The sequence below is a fragment of the Folsomia candida genome, unplaced genomic scaffold (genome assembly GCF_002217175.1).
Source record: "Folsomia candida strain VU population unplaced genomic scaffold, ASM221717v1 Fcan01_Sc004, whole genome shotgun sequence".
In the NCBI taxonomy this organism is placed as follows: Eukaryota; Metazoa; Arthropoda; class Collembola; order Entomobryomorpha; family Isotomidae; genus Folsomia; species Folsomia candida.
Genome location: NW_019091196.1, coordinates 12,167,559 through 12,184,567, shown reverse-complemented (window position 1 = coordinate 12,184,567; position 17,009 = coordinate 12,167,559). Strand labels below are relative to the sequence as shown.

The 17,009-nt window shown below is 36.0% G+C and overlaps 2 protein-coding genes across 5 annotated transcripts; one reads left to right on the top strand and one right to left on the bottom strand.

The window, feature by feature from the left end:
* Window positions 1-125: 125 nt before the first annotated feature.
* On the top strand, window positions 126-4,686 carry LOC110848882 (dehydrodolichyl diphosphate synthase complex subunit DHDDS). The gene is made up of 7 exons (XM_022096223.2): window positions 126-370; window positions 443-670; window positions 3,137-3,193; window positions 3,260-3,421; window positions 3,491-3,639; window positions 3,704-3,999; window positions 4,079-4,686. Exons 2-7 carry the CDS (start codon window positions 564-566, stop codon window positions 4,214-4,216), a joined length of 909 nt encoding a protein of 302 aa, XP_021951915.1. The 5' UTR covers window positions 126-370; window positions 443-563; the 3' UTR covers window positions 4,217-4,686.
* A 67-nt stretch (window positions 4,687-4,753) lies between these two features.
* Window positions 4,754-15,321, bottom strand: LOC110848881 (girdin). Of its 4 annotated transcripts, none has more exons than XM_022096222.2 (12): window positions 14,644-15,321; window positions 8,362-8,734; window positions 8,170-8,261; window positions 7,735-8,107; window positions 7,610-7,654; window positions 7,418-7,513; window positions 7,214-7,344; window positions 6,870-7,053; window positions 6,710-6,786; window positions 5,962-6,628; window positions 5,793-5,890; window positions 4,754-5,694 (listed from the first exon to the last, which is right to left on the bottom strand). In XM_022096222.2, the coding sequence occupies exons 2-12, from the start codon at window positions 8,455-8,457 to the stop codon at window positions 4,899-4,901; spliced, it is 2,655 nt and encodes an 884-aa protein (XP_021951914.1). In that variant the 5' UTR covers window positions 8,458-8,734; window positions 14,644-15,321; the 3' UTR covers window positions 4,754-4,898. The 4 variants fall into 4 exon arrangements, with proteins under 4 accessions (XP_021951914.1, XP_021951911.1, XP_021951913.1 ...); XM_022096219.2 differs by lacking the exon at window positions 14,644-15,321 and adding an exon at window positions 10,727-11,355; XM_022096221.2 differs by lacking the exon at window positions 14,644-15,321 and adding an exon at window positions 10,755-11,355.
* Window positions 15,322-17,009: the final 1,688 nt, after the last annotated feature.

Sequence of the window (17,009 nt, the reverse complement as noted above, 5' to 3'; positions counted from 1 at the left end):
AGCTTGTTTGTAATATACGATCTGATTACGAAGTAAGGATTCTAAGGAATGAAGGGAATCTTATCTTTTAACCGGACAAAGGTCTTACTGTGTAGGTTGCTTATCTACCTTACCTAGGATTTCTTTGTATGAAGATTAGGCCGGAAGATAAGCGATTATCCATCATTCATGTGAACATTTTGTGTGAAGGAGCTCTCTCCGTAACATAGTAATTGGAGGGGTGACGGGTGATGTGGTGGAAGCGCCAAGTTCAAAATTAATAATATTGAGATTTAGACAACAAGGCACAGCACAAGGAGTGGAAAAATACATACACACACGACTGCACGAGCCGGCTGAATGATAAGTGATAAGCAACTTCTTTGATAAGGTAAGAACTTAAAGGATGATTGAATCATGAAAACTAAGGTTAGTAGTAAATGACTTGCTGGTTCAACTTTAGAAATCAAGTGTGCGCTTGAGCGGACCAACGTCTGCATTCTAAGTCTTTACTTTGTAGAGTGAAGTGAATGGTTATGTGCTCTACGAGGGAGGGACGTAAATTCTTGAGATAACGACAAACAATGAGTTGGATAAAAGATCAAGATGACAGATCGTGGGTGCAAAAGCTGTGTACTGCAGTCCTCAAACAAGGGCTAATTCCGCAACATGTTGGATTCATTTTGGACGGGTAACTAAAGTTGTTCAATTTGTTGTAACCAGAGTCTTGGGATTAACGAAAGTGGGATTAATGATTAGGATTACGGATTGATTTTAAAAAATTCGGGATTGAGGATTGAGATTAGGGATTAAATTAACTCGGGATTAAAATTAATTCGGGATTAAATCTCTCGAGTCATTCAATGGGATTAAGGATTAGGATTAATTTAGTCCGATTTTAATCCCGGAATGGGATTAAAGTCGTGTTTATCGTCGATCACATTTATATCTAGTTAATGTTTCTGATGTCTTAATTAAATTGTTTTATGCCCTGGCTACACTACTGTCGTAAATTTTTTCAGAGTTAACTCTAGAGTTTAACGCTGAAATAAATACTCCAGCTACATTGCATTTTGTACCGTTGTAATTTTCAGGGTACCAAATCTCAGAGTTATTTCTCAGAGGTGGGACTTTTAAAAATTTACCATCTAAAAAATAATAATTTAGTTTAAAATACAAGTTTGCGATCCCCAAATCCGTATTAATGCGAGGTTCTATTCTTGCGAAAAATGATTTGCCTTTTTACCAACGACTTCGATAATTATTTGCGACTCCATTGATTTAAATTTTCTTATAAATTAAATGAAGACGAAGAATTAATGTTTGGAAAAATAAGTGGACTCTTGTCAGTAAATAAGAAATCCCGCGTAAAATTTCAATGTTTAACACTGAAGTAGCACATTGGTATAGCTGGAGTTCGTAGTAAAACTCTGAACTCTAGAGTTTTACTAGTGAAATTTTACTAGTAAAACTCTAGAGTAAACTCTGAACTGGTTGCAAGTTACACATGTAGCTGGCCTTATGCATTTTCCCATATTACCAGTAAACTCTAGAATATTACGACAGTAGTGTAGCCAGGGCATAAGTCTTAACAGTGCGATTGAATTTGAATAACCTAATGACCATATAAATAATGACCTAAAGTGTGAGTTGTCGCTTAAGTGACTTAAGTCCAGTCTCCATTTGATTAACATTCAAGTCTGAATGAGTGGGCATTACCACTGGCCACTCTAGGTTACTATTATACGGCCACAAGAATATGAAGTGTACAGATGAGCAGAGATCCGTGATTAATGAATTTTTTTCTGGGATTAAGGATTAATGTTATTCCGGGATTAGATTAATCCGGGATTAATTAAATAATTCAATTTGGTGGGATTAAGGATTAAGGATTAATTCAAAATTCTCTGAGATTCGGGATTAAGGATTAAGGATTAATTAATCCTGATTAATTCTTGATTAAGGATTAATATTATTATTATATTACTCCATTTAATGCAGTTTAATTGTTTATTGTAGCACATAGGAATATTGAAACATCAAATACATACAAAACAGACAATGTATAGGACTTTTGAATGTCAAATGTGAAGTAAAATTTGATGTTGGCCTAATATTAACACCAATTATGGCACACATTGGTGCAAAAGCTATGCGCCTGGCCTATAAAGAGCCGCTGAATTTGTCAATTTGTTCGACATCAAACAATCTGCCGGTGAAGATGAACGGCAAATTTTTCAGCTCAGTCAGATCACTGTTAACCATGATTAACGACTGAATCAGTATTTTTACGGAAGCAACAATTTAAAGTTAAAGAATTCAACACATCTTAATTTCGGGAGAGGACAGTAGAAAGAGTGGAAAAATATCGTATGTTTGAGAATATGTAATGTTAGTGTTACTTCACTCCATTCTCAGTGATTATTCTCTTGCGAGACTTAATCCTAATCGTGATTAAGAATTAATAATTTGGATACGCTTTGTCGGGATTAAGGATTAATGGCGTGGAAATATTTCGTCGGGATTAATGATTAAGGATTAATTGCATACAATTTTTTGTCGGGATTAAGCATTAAGGATTATTAATCCTTAATCCCAATCCTTAATCCGTTAATCACGATTAATTAATCACGGATCTCTGCAGATGAGTGACATAAAATAAGTTTACTTAGTCATCAGTGAACTAAAATCAACTTTAACAGATGAAGTCTTATCAAATGTTTTTAAATACATGAACTATTTGTTTAATAATATCGAATTTTTGTTTGTGAAATACAACGATGGAATTTCGATAGTTATGGCCCATAACTTATGGGAAACATATTTTTAATTGAAACAAAAGGAGAACTGGCAAAGTCTCTGAGAATTTTCAGCAGGTGGAGCTGATTTAATCCCATTTTAATCCCAAACTTGGATTAAGATTAATCAATGCGCTCCGGGATTAGGATTAGGGATTAATTATTTTTTCAAAACTTTTTGGGATTGAGGATTAGGGATTAAAAGTCAAAACTTGCGGATTGAGGATTGGGATTAAGGATTAATTAATCCCCAATCTCAATCCTCAATCCGTAATCCCGGATTAACCAGACTCTGCAAGTTGTAACTGTGAACTAATGATGAAATGATGGCTCAAACGTTTTAATTTATTATCATCCAGGAATCGAAGATACGCTCGAGGACAGAATCTACAAACGGTTGAGGGTCATAGGAAGGGGTATATTAATTTACTGTATAATTTTAATCTCTTTAACTTTGGTGACGTGGTTTTATGGTTTTTTAGATTTGAAAAACTGTCGGACACTCTACGTTGGTGCCTTGATCTTGGCATTACAGAAGTAACGGTTTTCGTATTTAGTATCGAAAACTTCAAGAGATCTGAGGAGGAAGTATCCGGTTTGATGAAATTAGCCAAAGAAAAGTTTCAAAAATTATTAGACGAAGAGTAAGTATTAATCTGAGGGTATTTATCAATCTATTCGTCAAACGGAGTAATTATTATTTGTTTTTACAGGGAAAATTTAATGAATGAAGGCGTTTGTGTTCAAATTGTCGGAGATTGGTCTCTTGTCCCAGAAGACTTACGAATACTCATGGCTAAAGCAATGTATATGACGAGGAACAATACTAGAGCAAAATTGAACGTTGCCTTTGCATACACTTGTAAGTTGTTTGAAATTGTGATAAACAACTTACAGATTTTTATTGTGCTTGTACGTATTTCCAGCTAGAAATGAAATTACTCGTGGAATGAAATTAATTCATCAAGGACTCCTCGATGGTAGCATATTAGAAGATGATGTAGATTGCAAGCTGTTGGAAGAATCCTTTTACATTCTTCCGTCCAAACCTTTGGATATTTTAGTCCGAACTTCAGGAGAGAAAAGATTGTCTGATTTCTTACTGTGGCAAAGTGCTGAAACCGTCCTGTGTTTCACCAATGTTTTGTGGCCAGAATTCACATATTGGCACTTGTTAAGCGTGGTTTTTCAATTTCAAATTGACAAGAGAAATTTAATGCATGTAGGTTTTCACTGAACAATTGTTTACACAAGCACATTTTAGTTGTCTAATGGTTTAATTATGTTTATATACTTTGCAGTTAAACTTGAAAGCAAACGACTTGCAAGTTACAGATTTAGCCATGGAGCAGAGGCAGCACAAATTCATAGAAAAAATTCGACAACAACAGTGGAAAATTATAGCAGACGATGCTTCCAGAATTAATTCCAGTTTATAATCGTAAGTTACAATAGTTTCAAGTAAGAATGTGATAAGTAGTTGACATTTAAGATGATGATGGTATATAGCAAATGACGCTCAAAAAGAGTTTGACTTGAGTAGTTCAAGTTTAATTAAAGTTTGTCCAAACTAAATGAGTTTGAAAAGTGTTAAAAAATTCATATCAATCCGACAACCAGTCATTACTTTCAATTATGGATTCCATTTTTACCAAAGACTTTATTCTTCTTCACTTTATAAAATATTGTATTTACAATAAAATAATCGCAGGCAAAACAGTTAAATTATAGTTAATTAATATATAATTTGTAGTAAAATCTAGAAAAAAAATCTTTCATAAAAACTATCTGACTGAGATAAGATATAAATATTGAGTTGTCAACATCATATAGTGGTCGCAGCAATTCGTTAAAAAACGTGTTATAAAATTTGTGTTTCATTTGATTTTAATAAAATGATCAAGCACAATAATCAGGCCATATTATTATTGGACGGATGTGTTACATGCTTATAAAATGGTCTTACTTATCTTTTAGTGAATGACTAAAATTTCTGATCGTGCCATCGTGCGTACCATTCTAAAATTCATGGTGCATAAAAGACTAAAAAACGTTTGTTTGTGATTGTGCTGTGTTATTTCATGACCAATTGAATCTGGACTACGTATTTTCTACTACATACTAGACGCACCCATATTCGTACCAAATAGAACCATCCTCTTCTGACGAAGTCTCAATAGTGTACGGGTCCCTTGAAATGGTGGAATACTGATTAAAATTGTGATTATGGTCTGGTTCAAGATTAGCGGAAAGAGTGGATATCTTATTAATGAGCGCAGTGGAAGGCTTAATACTGTTTCTAAGATTAAGTTGAATATTGTAATCTCCAAATGTAAATGCGTTTGAGGCATCTTCGTCCTCATGGTCTTCTTGGTCCACGTCGGATGAGTTTGGTCCGATCCGATGAATATCGCCGTGTTGAGAGTAAGAAGGGACATGGTGAGCATGGGTCGTTGTTCTATTTCTCAGACTTCCTCCCCCACCACCACTATTCGTTGGCGACGGAGTTAGATTCGTTGTTAGTCGATTACTGTAAATCGTCATATGATTGGAATGGTGGTTCTGATTTTGCAAGTTGTTATTGAACTGCATGTCGGAAAGGTTGTGGGGATCAAATGTAAATTCGGTCGTCCTTCTCATCCCCCCAATATTTGAAACGGGGAAAGCCGTCGTTGTTCCGAAATGTGAACTTCCTCTGAGCTGTATTTTCTTTGGAGTGTTGGTTCCAGTCGAGTTTGGTGGACTGCAGACGAAATAGACTTCCGAGTCGTTGTCTGTACCATTGGCTGGGTCGTTGTTGGAGTCGAGATCACTCATGTTGGGGTTCCCGGTGGGAGAGATGCTTAACTCTTCGTCGGCTTCGTTACCTTCGTTGTCCAAGTTTGGGACGACTTGTTTCTCCGTAGATGAACTATTTCTGGTATTAAATAAAACACATTTTTAGAATTCCGATTCCGACTGGGTATAATTTTAAATACCGACAAAAAGTGTGGTAATGTTAAGTTAACTTTTTACTTTGTGGGAGACTTGAACTTTTTCGGTCGACTCGATCCCCTCTTTCTATCGACGCTGTAAACTTTGTAGAATTGAATTGTGTGACTAGTGCTATTACTCTGCAAAATAGAATACAAATATTTTTTACGACGAAAGTTCCCCAATGCTTAAACAAAATTTTAATAGCCACCTTTACTGGAGAATCTTCCCCAAGTTCGTTGATATCCTCCGGATTGGGCATTTTCTGTCCCTGTGGTATCGGTATGATAATGGCTTTCCGTGTCCTCTTGAGATTGAGAAGGGATGAACGTCGTCTCCTCTTGACGCGAGATTGTGTAGGTGTTTGTACTTCTTGTGACTTGAATTCGACATTGGACGTCTTTGGGGTGGATGTGACCAAACTGTCTCCCGAGGCGATGGACTCGGTCTGGGAAATTTCTAGGTGGTTAGGCCTTTCGATAATTTCTTCCTCCTCCCTCTCTGGAGATCCCTCGGGTTGGATGGTGGACGAAGATGACGTGTTTGCTAAAACTGGTTCTTCTACTTGTGCTTCTTCCACCACTAAATCTGCATCCGGTTCATCTTTCGTCAGTTGTTCTTCTTCCTCGTTTAGTGGATCAACATCACTTTCTTTAAGCGTTTGGATTTTCTTGGTCTCTTTAATGGATGGCTCATCATCCGAGTCGAAGAATGTGCCATCATCTTTGTAATCTTCTTCTTTAAGGTTTTCAGTTAGTCGACCGTCCAGAATTCCAGTGTAGGTATTCATATGGTCATAACTCGTGTCCCTGCTGCTCTTCTCAAACGAGAGAAAACTAATCTGGTCAAGAAGCATGTCATTCGTCACCTTCCAATTTCTACACATAAAAAATGGGGGTATATTGTTACATGAACAGTTTAACATAAGACCGTCCGAGTTATTTAGATCGATTAAATACCTGTTTTCAATCTCCAAATTTTCCACTCGTTCATAAACCAACTCTGATTCTTCCAGCCTGGCCTTCAACCTGGAAAGCTATTGTGCCAAAAAAAGTATGCATTCAGTCAAGCGTTGCTTCATTTTTCAAATACTAAATTGTCATCCCAGCAGAAAAATACCTCAACTTCGAGTCGAACAGCCTTGTCTTGTCCTTCTCGTAGGGCGTCAAGTTCGTCGCGTGCTTTCTTCATGGCTCGATGCTTTCCCTTCATCTCATTCACCTCAATCTCAAGATCCAGGATCCGATTTCTCGCCTTCTCCAGCTCTTCACGGCATTCTTGTAAAAGTTCAGCTTTCTCAGTTCTGTTCAGAATGAATGCATTTGGTAAGAAGAATTAGGAAACGCAACCATGCCAAGAATTTAGGGTTTAATTTAATTTATACTTAATTTTATATTTAATTTATAATTTATAATTTATACTTAATTTATTTAATTTATATTGCATTGAGAAAAAAAACTTACAATTGTTCTTTCAAGTGACGCATGGACGAACTGAGACGAGTATCTTCTGCTGAACATTCCGAAAAGGCGTTGAAACCTCGCTTCTGGTCACAATTTGTATACCCAGCAAAGTAGTCGAGGATGAGTTGGTTCTGCAATGTATGTAAATTGTATGATTAATCTTGTCATATATATTTTAATGAACATTAATTAGTAGTTACAAACCTGAGTCAACTCATTCCTCTCGAGTATCAACCTTCTCACGAGAGCGAGCAGACTTTCGTAAATCTTTTGCTGTTCAACAGCCCCCATCGTTTGCAACTATGTAATTAAAAAATTATTAGTTTATACTATTTAGTAAATTTTGCAACTCGTACTCTTGTTATTAATGAATACATGAATTGATAAAATATATACCTCGTTCCATGACTTGACATTTAGAAGCTCTGGATTATCTGCGATCTTAAAAATTGTCCAGATATTTAGCTATTTTGTGTAATTACTAATAAGTAATCAGCTTATTATCTTAGATGCACACTTACCAGTTTCACACACTCAATTAACGACTCTTGGATATTTGCTGGGAAGCGCTTAATTGTTCTTATCGTGTCCTGTTTTTGTGTTCCTTGAATTGCGGCCCCCAAGAGGAGGAAGAGCAATTTCTCAAATTCTTGGACCGAGCAGGACCCACACGAGGACGTAATGTGGACACTGTTGGGTGGGCGAATGGCGACAAGTTGGCTGTAGCGATCCTCAAAGAATGATTTTAGTTCTAGGAAGACTCGATTTAAGGATTGGATGCGACTCTTGGTTTCGGACTCGTAGTGGTTTGGGTACTTTGTTTTGGGGGAGTCTTCAGAATCAAAGATTGCGGAAAGGTGGAGAGAAGATTGTTCATTTTCTGGAGTTATCCCACTGAAAATTTTGTATTTTTTTGTAAAGGGACCATGAACCTTGTATTTAGTTAATTTTCTTACATGTACTCTAAAGCGTAATTTAGAGCGTTGCTGGACACAAACGCCGAGACATTGGCATCATCCTCAATTTCGCGTCCGGCAAATGATTTCAACTGCAAAATCAAAAGTATTTTTTAATTCAGATTTTCAATTTCTTGAAATTCTCCTCGACATGACGCCTATTATTATGTTAAATTATCTCAAATTATTCACCCAAAAGTAGAGTGGCCGATCCTTCAATTTCTCTGGTGTAATGGATTCCTTAGAACTTGTACACTCTTCAGAATTAGTAGCATCCTTGAGCCCCATAATTTATTTTGAGAGATTTTTTACTTGAACAATCTCAGTAAAACTTGCTGTGCAGATTATTTAGTGGGTAATGGGACCCACGCATTTTGTTCCTAATTAGTATCCTCCTTCAGACCGTGTTTGTGTGGTAATTGCTCAATCTTCTTCTTCACTTCTTAAACGATCATCTCCTCACTTGGTCCCACCAAAAATTTATAAGTTCTGCTTATTATTGCTGGATGGATGCATCATTCATTATTCTGCTTTCTGTAAACTGCTTTTCACACCAACTTCACTTCTGCAATTATGAGTAAAAATGTGGCAATCAGCATAAATTAGGGAATAACTTTTACGTTTTAAGAGCTCTTTTTGAGATTTTTTTATGATAGCACGTAGTCATTTGCACTTGCATGACAAATTATTATAATGCAACTTTTTCACTCCACTTTACCTTACCAACTACACATTACATACATATTTCTATCTATTTACTCGTGTAAAGAAAATCTTCACTACTCATCCTCAGTCGGATTATCATTATTATTATGCTACTGGCAAATAATGGCAGTAATGCTGCAGTTTCATGGGACTTGTCGTAGCAGCAGAAGCCGCGTGTTAAATTTATAATGTGCAGTTTCGTTAAACTTTACTTTTTGGCAGTAACGGGATCATTGTCACTCTTGAAGATGAGCACTGCCAGAACTCCCAGTTGCACTATTTGCACTACCTGCCTCAAGTGGAGGACGACACAGACAACAGCAAAATAAATACCTTTAAACTGATTACTTCAATCCGCATATGTACATATTACGAATCGCATTATGCATACGACTCCAACTTCAGGCACTGCAAAGTGAACTAAAACTTCACCTAATTCTTCATCGTCGTCGTCATCAGTTTGCTTTATTTCGATAATCCTCAACATAATAATGTGGCTCCGTCTTCTTCCTACAAGTAAATTGTTACCTGTCCGCTACATACAGACGCCAGATATAAATACCATATGCTACCCCTTCCTGACAGGTAAATAGCATGTGAGACGTGTCTTCATCATGCATACGACCAACCAATTATTATTTAAGACTCTGACTACAAAAGTCCTTTCCTTAGACTAGAAAATGATAATAATACTTATCGCTAAAAAATTTGCAACCTTGTTATTATACATTTTCGTTGTTCGTCTCTCTGTTCTGTCCTCCCCACATTTTCCCACGGTTGACGCCATCAGTATTATATCCACACCACACCACAAGGCAACAAATTACACGAAAACCATAAACTTTTCATGCCAGCAGCTTTCTTCATTGAAACTTGTCTGAAATAATAAAATGGAAACTAAAACTATTCAAGTGGTGGAAAAATCGTCTTGAGAGATGGATAGAAGATATCGACTTATTTAGTACTGGTTTCGCATATAATAATACGCACGCCAACTTTTTTTGCAAAATGGATATGTGTATGTGCACGGTGGATGATTGATATGTTAGTTATGTCGTCAACTAAATATCTGATATGCAGCTACATAAGCTATTACTTACTGCACACACCTATGTATGTGCATATCACTACATGATAACACTATAAAAGTCGCATGAGATGGTGGTTGGTAAGGCTTTCTGAGATTAATTTTGATCTACTTCCCATCCATCCCTGGCAGCAGTTTAGTTGTACTTAATAGTTAAATCTTGAATGGAAAGCAATTCTTTCCACTCCACATTACGACAACAACCAACATCCACATCACTCAACCTGACTTCATTGAAATGGATGGATTGCTGATGCTAATGCTCCGTCGATGATCTATCTCTCTCTCTCTCAATCCGTGGGGAGTATTCCACTTTGCACTTCTTTTAAGATTTCAATCTGAATTAAACGAGTGACTCTTATAGCTGCCAATGCCTATAAGATAGGCTTTGGCAATCTAACAGGTATGCATTACATGATGCCCTACTACCAAAATACGACAGGGTTTGTTGCTGCGTCTCATCAAGAGAAGTCTCAATTTTTCAAAGAAAATTGCTCAACCCTGGCTGACAACAATGGAAATCAGGTAAAGACGTTGTCGGTGATGCGGTACGAGGGAACGAAATTCAACAATAAATACGAGAAGGTTTACATTATTCGCTCGAACTTGTAAAGTTGAGCATCATTATTCGTACATATTGTTGTCTCATGTCCAACAGGTAAGTAACAGGATGGCATGACAAGCCATAAAGTTATCCTCTGTATACGATTAAATAAAGCGTGCCGTTGTTTCCATTCTTTCTTCAAAGTAGGTATTTTGATTTACCTTGTGCTATAAAAATCATTTGTCTCACTTTGAAAAAAGTTTGGTTGGTTAGTGGAGTGATCCATTTTCTCAAATTTCGTTCTTCGATGATTGATGGATGGATTGCGGTTTTCTGTACTTTTGTGTGCATGCAAATGTTTGCACAATCAAGAACAACTAACTAACTGAATGTCAATCAATTGATTAACTAACTGCAATTTTTTTTAAAGGTTTAGGTTAAATACTGAACTGGGTGAATATTTTTTTGTTTTAAAGAAAGAGTCGTCACTCCTATAATTTGCTAACTGTATTACCTCCAATGTGATCACTACGTATGAATGCACATCCCGTAATTATTATTGTATTATTATTATTATTGCACATCACATTTCTCTTAATTATTTTACAACACACACTTTTCTTTCACTAACTGGTGGCACTTATATCATCCTGACGACTCGACTCGTACATATGTAGCATAATTAATGGGCTGGTATATTTGTTTCTTGGCTTTTGCAATTTAACTGATGGCCAATCAAATCAAATTAGTTAAATAAAGAAGAAGATGAAGAGGACAAACCCTCCTCGTCAAGTTCGTTAAGGGCGATCCAACTAATGTTTCTTGGTCTGTGAGTAGGCCTGTCTTATCCCAATGATTTGTGATGTGTTGGTCAAATGTATAGTGGACACATTTAGAAATACATTTGAATACTTGGATATATTTATTATGCACATTTTAGAGATGAGATCAGCAAACTGCATAAGTCTCTAATCTCCTCTTCTCATCTGTATTTCTGCAAATATGTTTGCAAATGCAATTTAGAATTGCAAATCGTAGTTTGCTCAGTAGTAAAAGTTTTAGAATTTATTTTAACTTTGGTTTTATGTTATTACCTTCCCATGAATTTTAATTATGACACTGCAACCTTCCTCTTGTTAACATCATGATGTGCAGATTTATGGAGATGTTTTACAATAATGAACCAGGTTTAAAACAACAACAAAGCAATTAAGTATTTCTCACATCACGGATAATTTTATGTATGTACCCGAGACGAACTTTTTTCTTTCTTGAGTATAATAAGAAAGCTTGGGAACATTAAACAAAGAAAATTTTAACGAGACTTGAAAATTATTAATGTTAAATTTTAACGATCTATAGCAAATTTACATAAAATACATAGCAAAAATCGATCGTTCTATTTATTCCCAACTAAAGGAAAATAGTATGTAAATTGATATTCGTTGCAAAAATATGGGCTCCAATAAGTTTCTTGCATATATCGTCGTTCGTGCGATATTATAATGAGATAAGCATAAGGCCAAAAATGTCATGTCGAAATATATGTAAGAGTAAATATGCACAAGGTTTTGCAGACCACGATTTTGCATATATTTAACATTTTCTTCTCGCTTTGTTTGTTTGTGATGATCTCTGTGATCACTTTGCGTATATGTTTTTGCGGATAAGATAAACTAGGCTATTCCTACCAGTACAGTTCTTACGAGGTAAATCGATCACGCGTCTGACTTTTCAGGTAACCTCCCTCCTCTTCTGGGTGGGATTGGAATTTATAACACGAAAGAAATATTTATTACTACCTATATTTACTCATTGTCCTCCTGATCCTACCTCGCTCCAAATAGATAAAAAAATCTGTTATGATGTGCATTTATTTCCTGCACACAATTCTGCAATGAATGAATGACGCATACTCTGAATTATTTATTAAAGTCAGCTTCTGGAATTAGGTGACAGATTTCCTCAAATTACACTCTTATTTTTACCATAATTGCATGTCCACACCAAATGAATGAGACGGAAGCAAGATGCAATACAATAATTTTGTAATCTGCTTTAGATAGTTGGTGATTTCATTGTATTAACAGCAGAATCAGCGAAGGAGTCGTATAGAAATTAGCAAGTGGACAAAATTTCCTTTGTTTGCCTTGCTTAAGTCCATTTTCTTCCCTGTTATTGTTGCAAAATTGTACAGATTTATTTGTAAGGAGGCGAGGTGAGAATGAGAGTTTTGATTTATTTCCCATTGTCCACTCCAACGTTAGCTTTTTCTAATGGAAACTACTATCCCACTAACAAAACAGCAACACCCTCTCCCAACTTATTTTATTAGGCTGGCTGGTTAAATCGAATCGTAGCTGATACGATAATGACGGTAGCAGCCTCGCACCAAAAATAGACCGGATTCATTACACAATATAATTTATTTAATCATATTGAGTTTCTAGTAATCAGTTTTGGATTTCGTATAGGGATGATTTCACCATATGAAACTTGCCTAAATTGAGTTTCTCATTATTTAATACGAATCAATCATGCATTTTCAAGGGGTTGATGGATATTAAAAAATAATACTTTTATAATTTGGTGACAATAATTTCATAATAAAAGATTTGTGTCGTACGTATCTCACAGTTTTGCCGACTCTTTCCTGCTTTTTTCACACCTCTCCTTTGATGGGCAGGTACACAATGGATCAAAAAATTTGTGTAAAAAATCCTTGAACCACAATTTTGTATGCACTCGGCATTTTTCATCATCAATCTTATTATTCTTTTTCACTTTGCATGCACACCGATCTGCTGAGCAAAACAGAAAAGGACTCTTTTTCAATAGAAAAGAATACCACCAGCTCACCTCCTACCCTCCTCGTGCAGTTTAGCCATTTTTTTATTGTCATTTAGCAACCCATGTTTATGCACTTGTACAAAAACGAAGTAAAATGGGAATGACTAATAGCTTGAGTATTATGCAATGTGCAGTAAACATAATGGTGGCAAAAGGTGTGATAGGAATCGGTTGGCTGCTTCTTTTTGAAAAGGAGAGAAGAGAACAATACTTGCAACAATAAACCTGAATCTCCACCAGAATGAAAGATGATGATGCACTTGACAACATTCCTCCATCCAATATTTTGCTTTGCCAAAGTTGGTTTTATTAGAAAATAAAATATTAAGGCAGTATTTTCCTCCTGATAAAGCAACCTTAGCACGACCCATACATAGGAAATAATAATAGAAAAGAAGTGTATGTGGAGATTGTAAAAATTGTTGTAAAAAAAATCTTAAACCTTTTGTAGTAGTAAAAAAATATAAAAATAAAATGGGATTGCCTTGAAAAGGTCTAAAATGGATGGAATGACTTTGGTTGGGCATCACTAGAGAAATTTAAGATGTATAGCAGTAAACCAAATACTTTACAACAGGTCATAAATTTGTTGTACCAGTCAAAAAGCCAGCAAATCTCGAATAGAAGTATGTAAGTACATGTAATGTACATTTATGTATAACAAGAAACCAATTGGTTTTGGATTTGCACCAACTTTAAGTACGTGAGATTATATTATTGCTTACTCTTTAGCTCGTGATTTATCCCAAATTCTTAGTAATTGCAGTCATGTAATTTTACTCATTAATCATCCAACTAGTATTTTGCAATAATTGTGTTATCCATTATCAATGTGAATTTGATTTTTTGCTATGCACATATTCTTATTTTATTGCATTTTAGCACATTTCATACCTATCCTATCCCATCTCTCAAATGCAAACTCTTATTAATGCCATTTGACTTGGCTCAACTCGGTATAAAAAAGTCCCGTTCACTTTTTTAAAGATTTGCTCACAAAAGAAAAGACTCCTTTAACATGTAATTTGTCAAAGTTGTTATTCAACCAATTTATTATTATTGTTATTTATTATGTGAGGGCTCAGATCTTTGGATCAGATTGACTCCATCGTGATGGGTTCTCCTCACAACCAGCAAAAATAATAACGACATGAAAAAGTATCATTCATTCATACACGCTATATTTTACAACTAAAAAACCCACCCATACATATTTTCCCAGCCCAATCTTTTGCACGAATATCACACAAAACAGAGTCGATTTGGAAATAATAATTGCAAAAATTACCCTTTACGATGTTGATGATGATAATGACGAGTATTTGCAAAATATATGCTCCCGTTTTCTTAGTCGTCGTGCAGTGCAGGCAGACGCTCCAAAGTAATATACCAACTGCTAAACGTGGAAATCGTAACAACAATTTAAAGAACAATGAACAAAACAATCACTGTCACACAGTTTCTCAGCAAACTGCACGAGTAATCTTAATCTTGCGAAAATTCAGAATAGATTTTCTTCTCTTCCGTTTATTAACGAACTATGTAGCTGGTGCATAATCCACTAAAATGCGAAATCCCGTTTTATGTATCTGCAATTCAGCGTTGTTGTGCAGCTCGTTAGTTGTTCTCCTCGGAAGAATGCAGAATGCAAACTGAACACTTTTTAATGAAATGGAATGAATATCTCCATCTCTCTCGAGACAAGAATGTTGATCGTGTAGTAAGCACGGAAACAAACTTTGTCGGTTTTAAGATATTTTACTTAAGTGAAGAAGATTCTTGTAGCCCGGACTATAACCAAGCCTTTCTGCTGAAGATTGGAATGCCAAACTTTTTACATACACGACTTTTAGACCAGAATGCAGAAAGAAGTTAACATGTCTTTTATTAAAGGAAGGCGAAAAGATTGAATATTTTGCCAAATAGCGAACCAACATGAACTCTTTCTACCCCTCTTAAAACCACACTAAAGAGTAAAATGCAATCCATCTAAGGTACCCAACAACCAACCAACTAAACCTTATTCACATCTTTTGCCATCATGTTGGACCAGCATCATCAACTAAAAACCTGCTGGTGATGCTTTTAGTTTAGTTTTAGGTAGGTTGTTGTATTAGAAGGAGAGGTGCATGGCATTATATTCTGCTTTCATGTAACCAACCAACCTTTACATACGTACAAAATATAATATGTAGTAATGCTGCTGCTGTATGTTTTCCATCCCGATCGACCAAGTTGGTAAGAGGGTTGCTTTGTTTGGAAGAATTGGTTGTGAAGAGTTTTGAATGGATTCGGTGTTTGGTCGGTCGGGTCTTTAACCAGGAGAGAGGAAAAGAGTCGTGTGTATGTGTGTAAGCCCTCAAAAATCCATATATGTATTTGTATGAATCCATTTAACAGAACGTCTGAATGGCATTGCCGTCGTGTGTGTTATGATCGGAAAAGGGCAAGGGGAAGGATTTGCTGCTTTAAAATACGAAATGTTGTGAACTTGAGACTAAAACAAAAATGAGATGGTATTTAACTCCACACATGCAGCAGAGCGGATGCATGGATGGACGTAATATTAAGTAACAATCCTCGTAGTCTTTAAGAGAGGAAGGAAGTTTGTTTATAAGCAGCAAACACATAAAGTTGAAGATGTTAACAACACAACACAACCGTGCCAAAATTGTGGCGTGGCGTGAAGAGGCAGCAGGAGGAAGGAGGAAGAGTTGGCAGATGGAATATCCAAGTTTTTTAATGACATAATTATTAGACGGTGAACCGAGGATTTTTATTATACAATTCGCTCCTCGGTATGGAACGGTAGCTACGAAAATCGTGAAATGAAATGGTTGATGAACTCGAGTAACCACCAGCAGCAGAAGAAAAGAATATCTTTTGGACTGGTTTTGGTACCCTCCAACCAAAACTATGGAATATTTGCATAATAAAAAGCATGACATCATCATATCCGTCCCTCCGTGTGCATTATGTAAGTGTTTTTTGCGAAATAAAAATGATGGGGGAGATTTTTTGTACCCTTGGCATTGGCCCTCCTCCTTTGGCTGGACACATAAGTTTGACACCTGCACGCCACGCACCGTTTGCGATAAGCCCCACTCCTCTACGTGAGCTAGATTCGGGGCAGATATTCGATTCAGTTGATTTTACAATTATATTATTTTTCATGGCAGGGGAACTTTTGAAATGAAACGAGGTACGGGCAGGGGTGGCATATGTATAAATGATTATGATGATTGTACCAAATATCATGAAAATATCAAGATTTTCTGCGTTTTTGGACGCTGTTTGGCAGGGTGCATGATGATTCATATGAATGATAAAAAATCACTTTCCAGTTTTGATTTTATGTATGTATGTTAAACTTGCCTTGGCAGTAAGTATTAACTTGGCAGGGGTTTCGGCTGGATAAAACAGGTACATATGTTTCATTATGCTAATGAGATTTGTCCTGTTGGTGAAATATGATCATCTTGTTTTTAAAACGTGACCATCAATTATACTCGAATGAGACTCACCTTTCTTACCTTGATTGAGTTTGAGTAAGAAAATTTAATCAAATCATGATAATTTAAAATCTTACACGTACCAATATTGGCATTGTCCCAATATGCGAATACACGGATACATGAAAGCTTGATAGGTACA

Excerpts from the sequence above, each read along its gene's own strand:
- LOC110848881 (XM_022096222.2), bottom strand. The coding sequence starts at position 8,457 with ATGGGGCTCAAGGATGCTACTAATTCTGAAGAGTGTACAAGTTCTAAG. Across the intron at positions 8,262-8,361 it reads ATCGGCCACTCTACTTTTGG|TTGAAATCATTTGCCGGACG; the intron begins GTGAATAATTTG and ends TTGATTTTGCAG. Across the intron at positions 5,695-5,792 it reads AAGTTCAAGTCTCCCACAAA|AAATAGTTCATCTACGGAGA; the intron begins GTAAAAAGTTAA and ends ATTTAATACCAG.
- LOC110848882 (XM_022096223.2), top strand. The coding sequence starts at position 564 with ATGAGTTGGATAAAAGATCAAGATGACAGATCGTGGGTGCAAAAGCTG. Across the intron at positions 3,194-3,259 it reads GTTGAGGGTCATAGGAAGGG|ATTTGAAAAACTGTCGGACA; the intron begins GTATATTAATTT and ends ATGGTTTTTTAG. Across the intron at positions 3,422-3,490 it reads CAAAAATTATTAGACGAAGA|GGAAAATTTAATGAATGAAG; the intron begins GTAAGTATTAAT and ends TTGTTTTTACAG.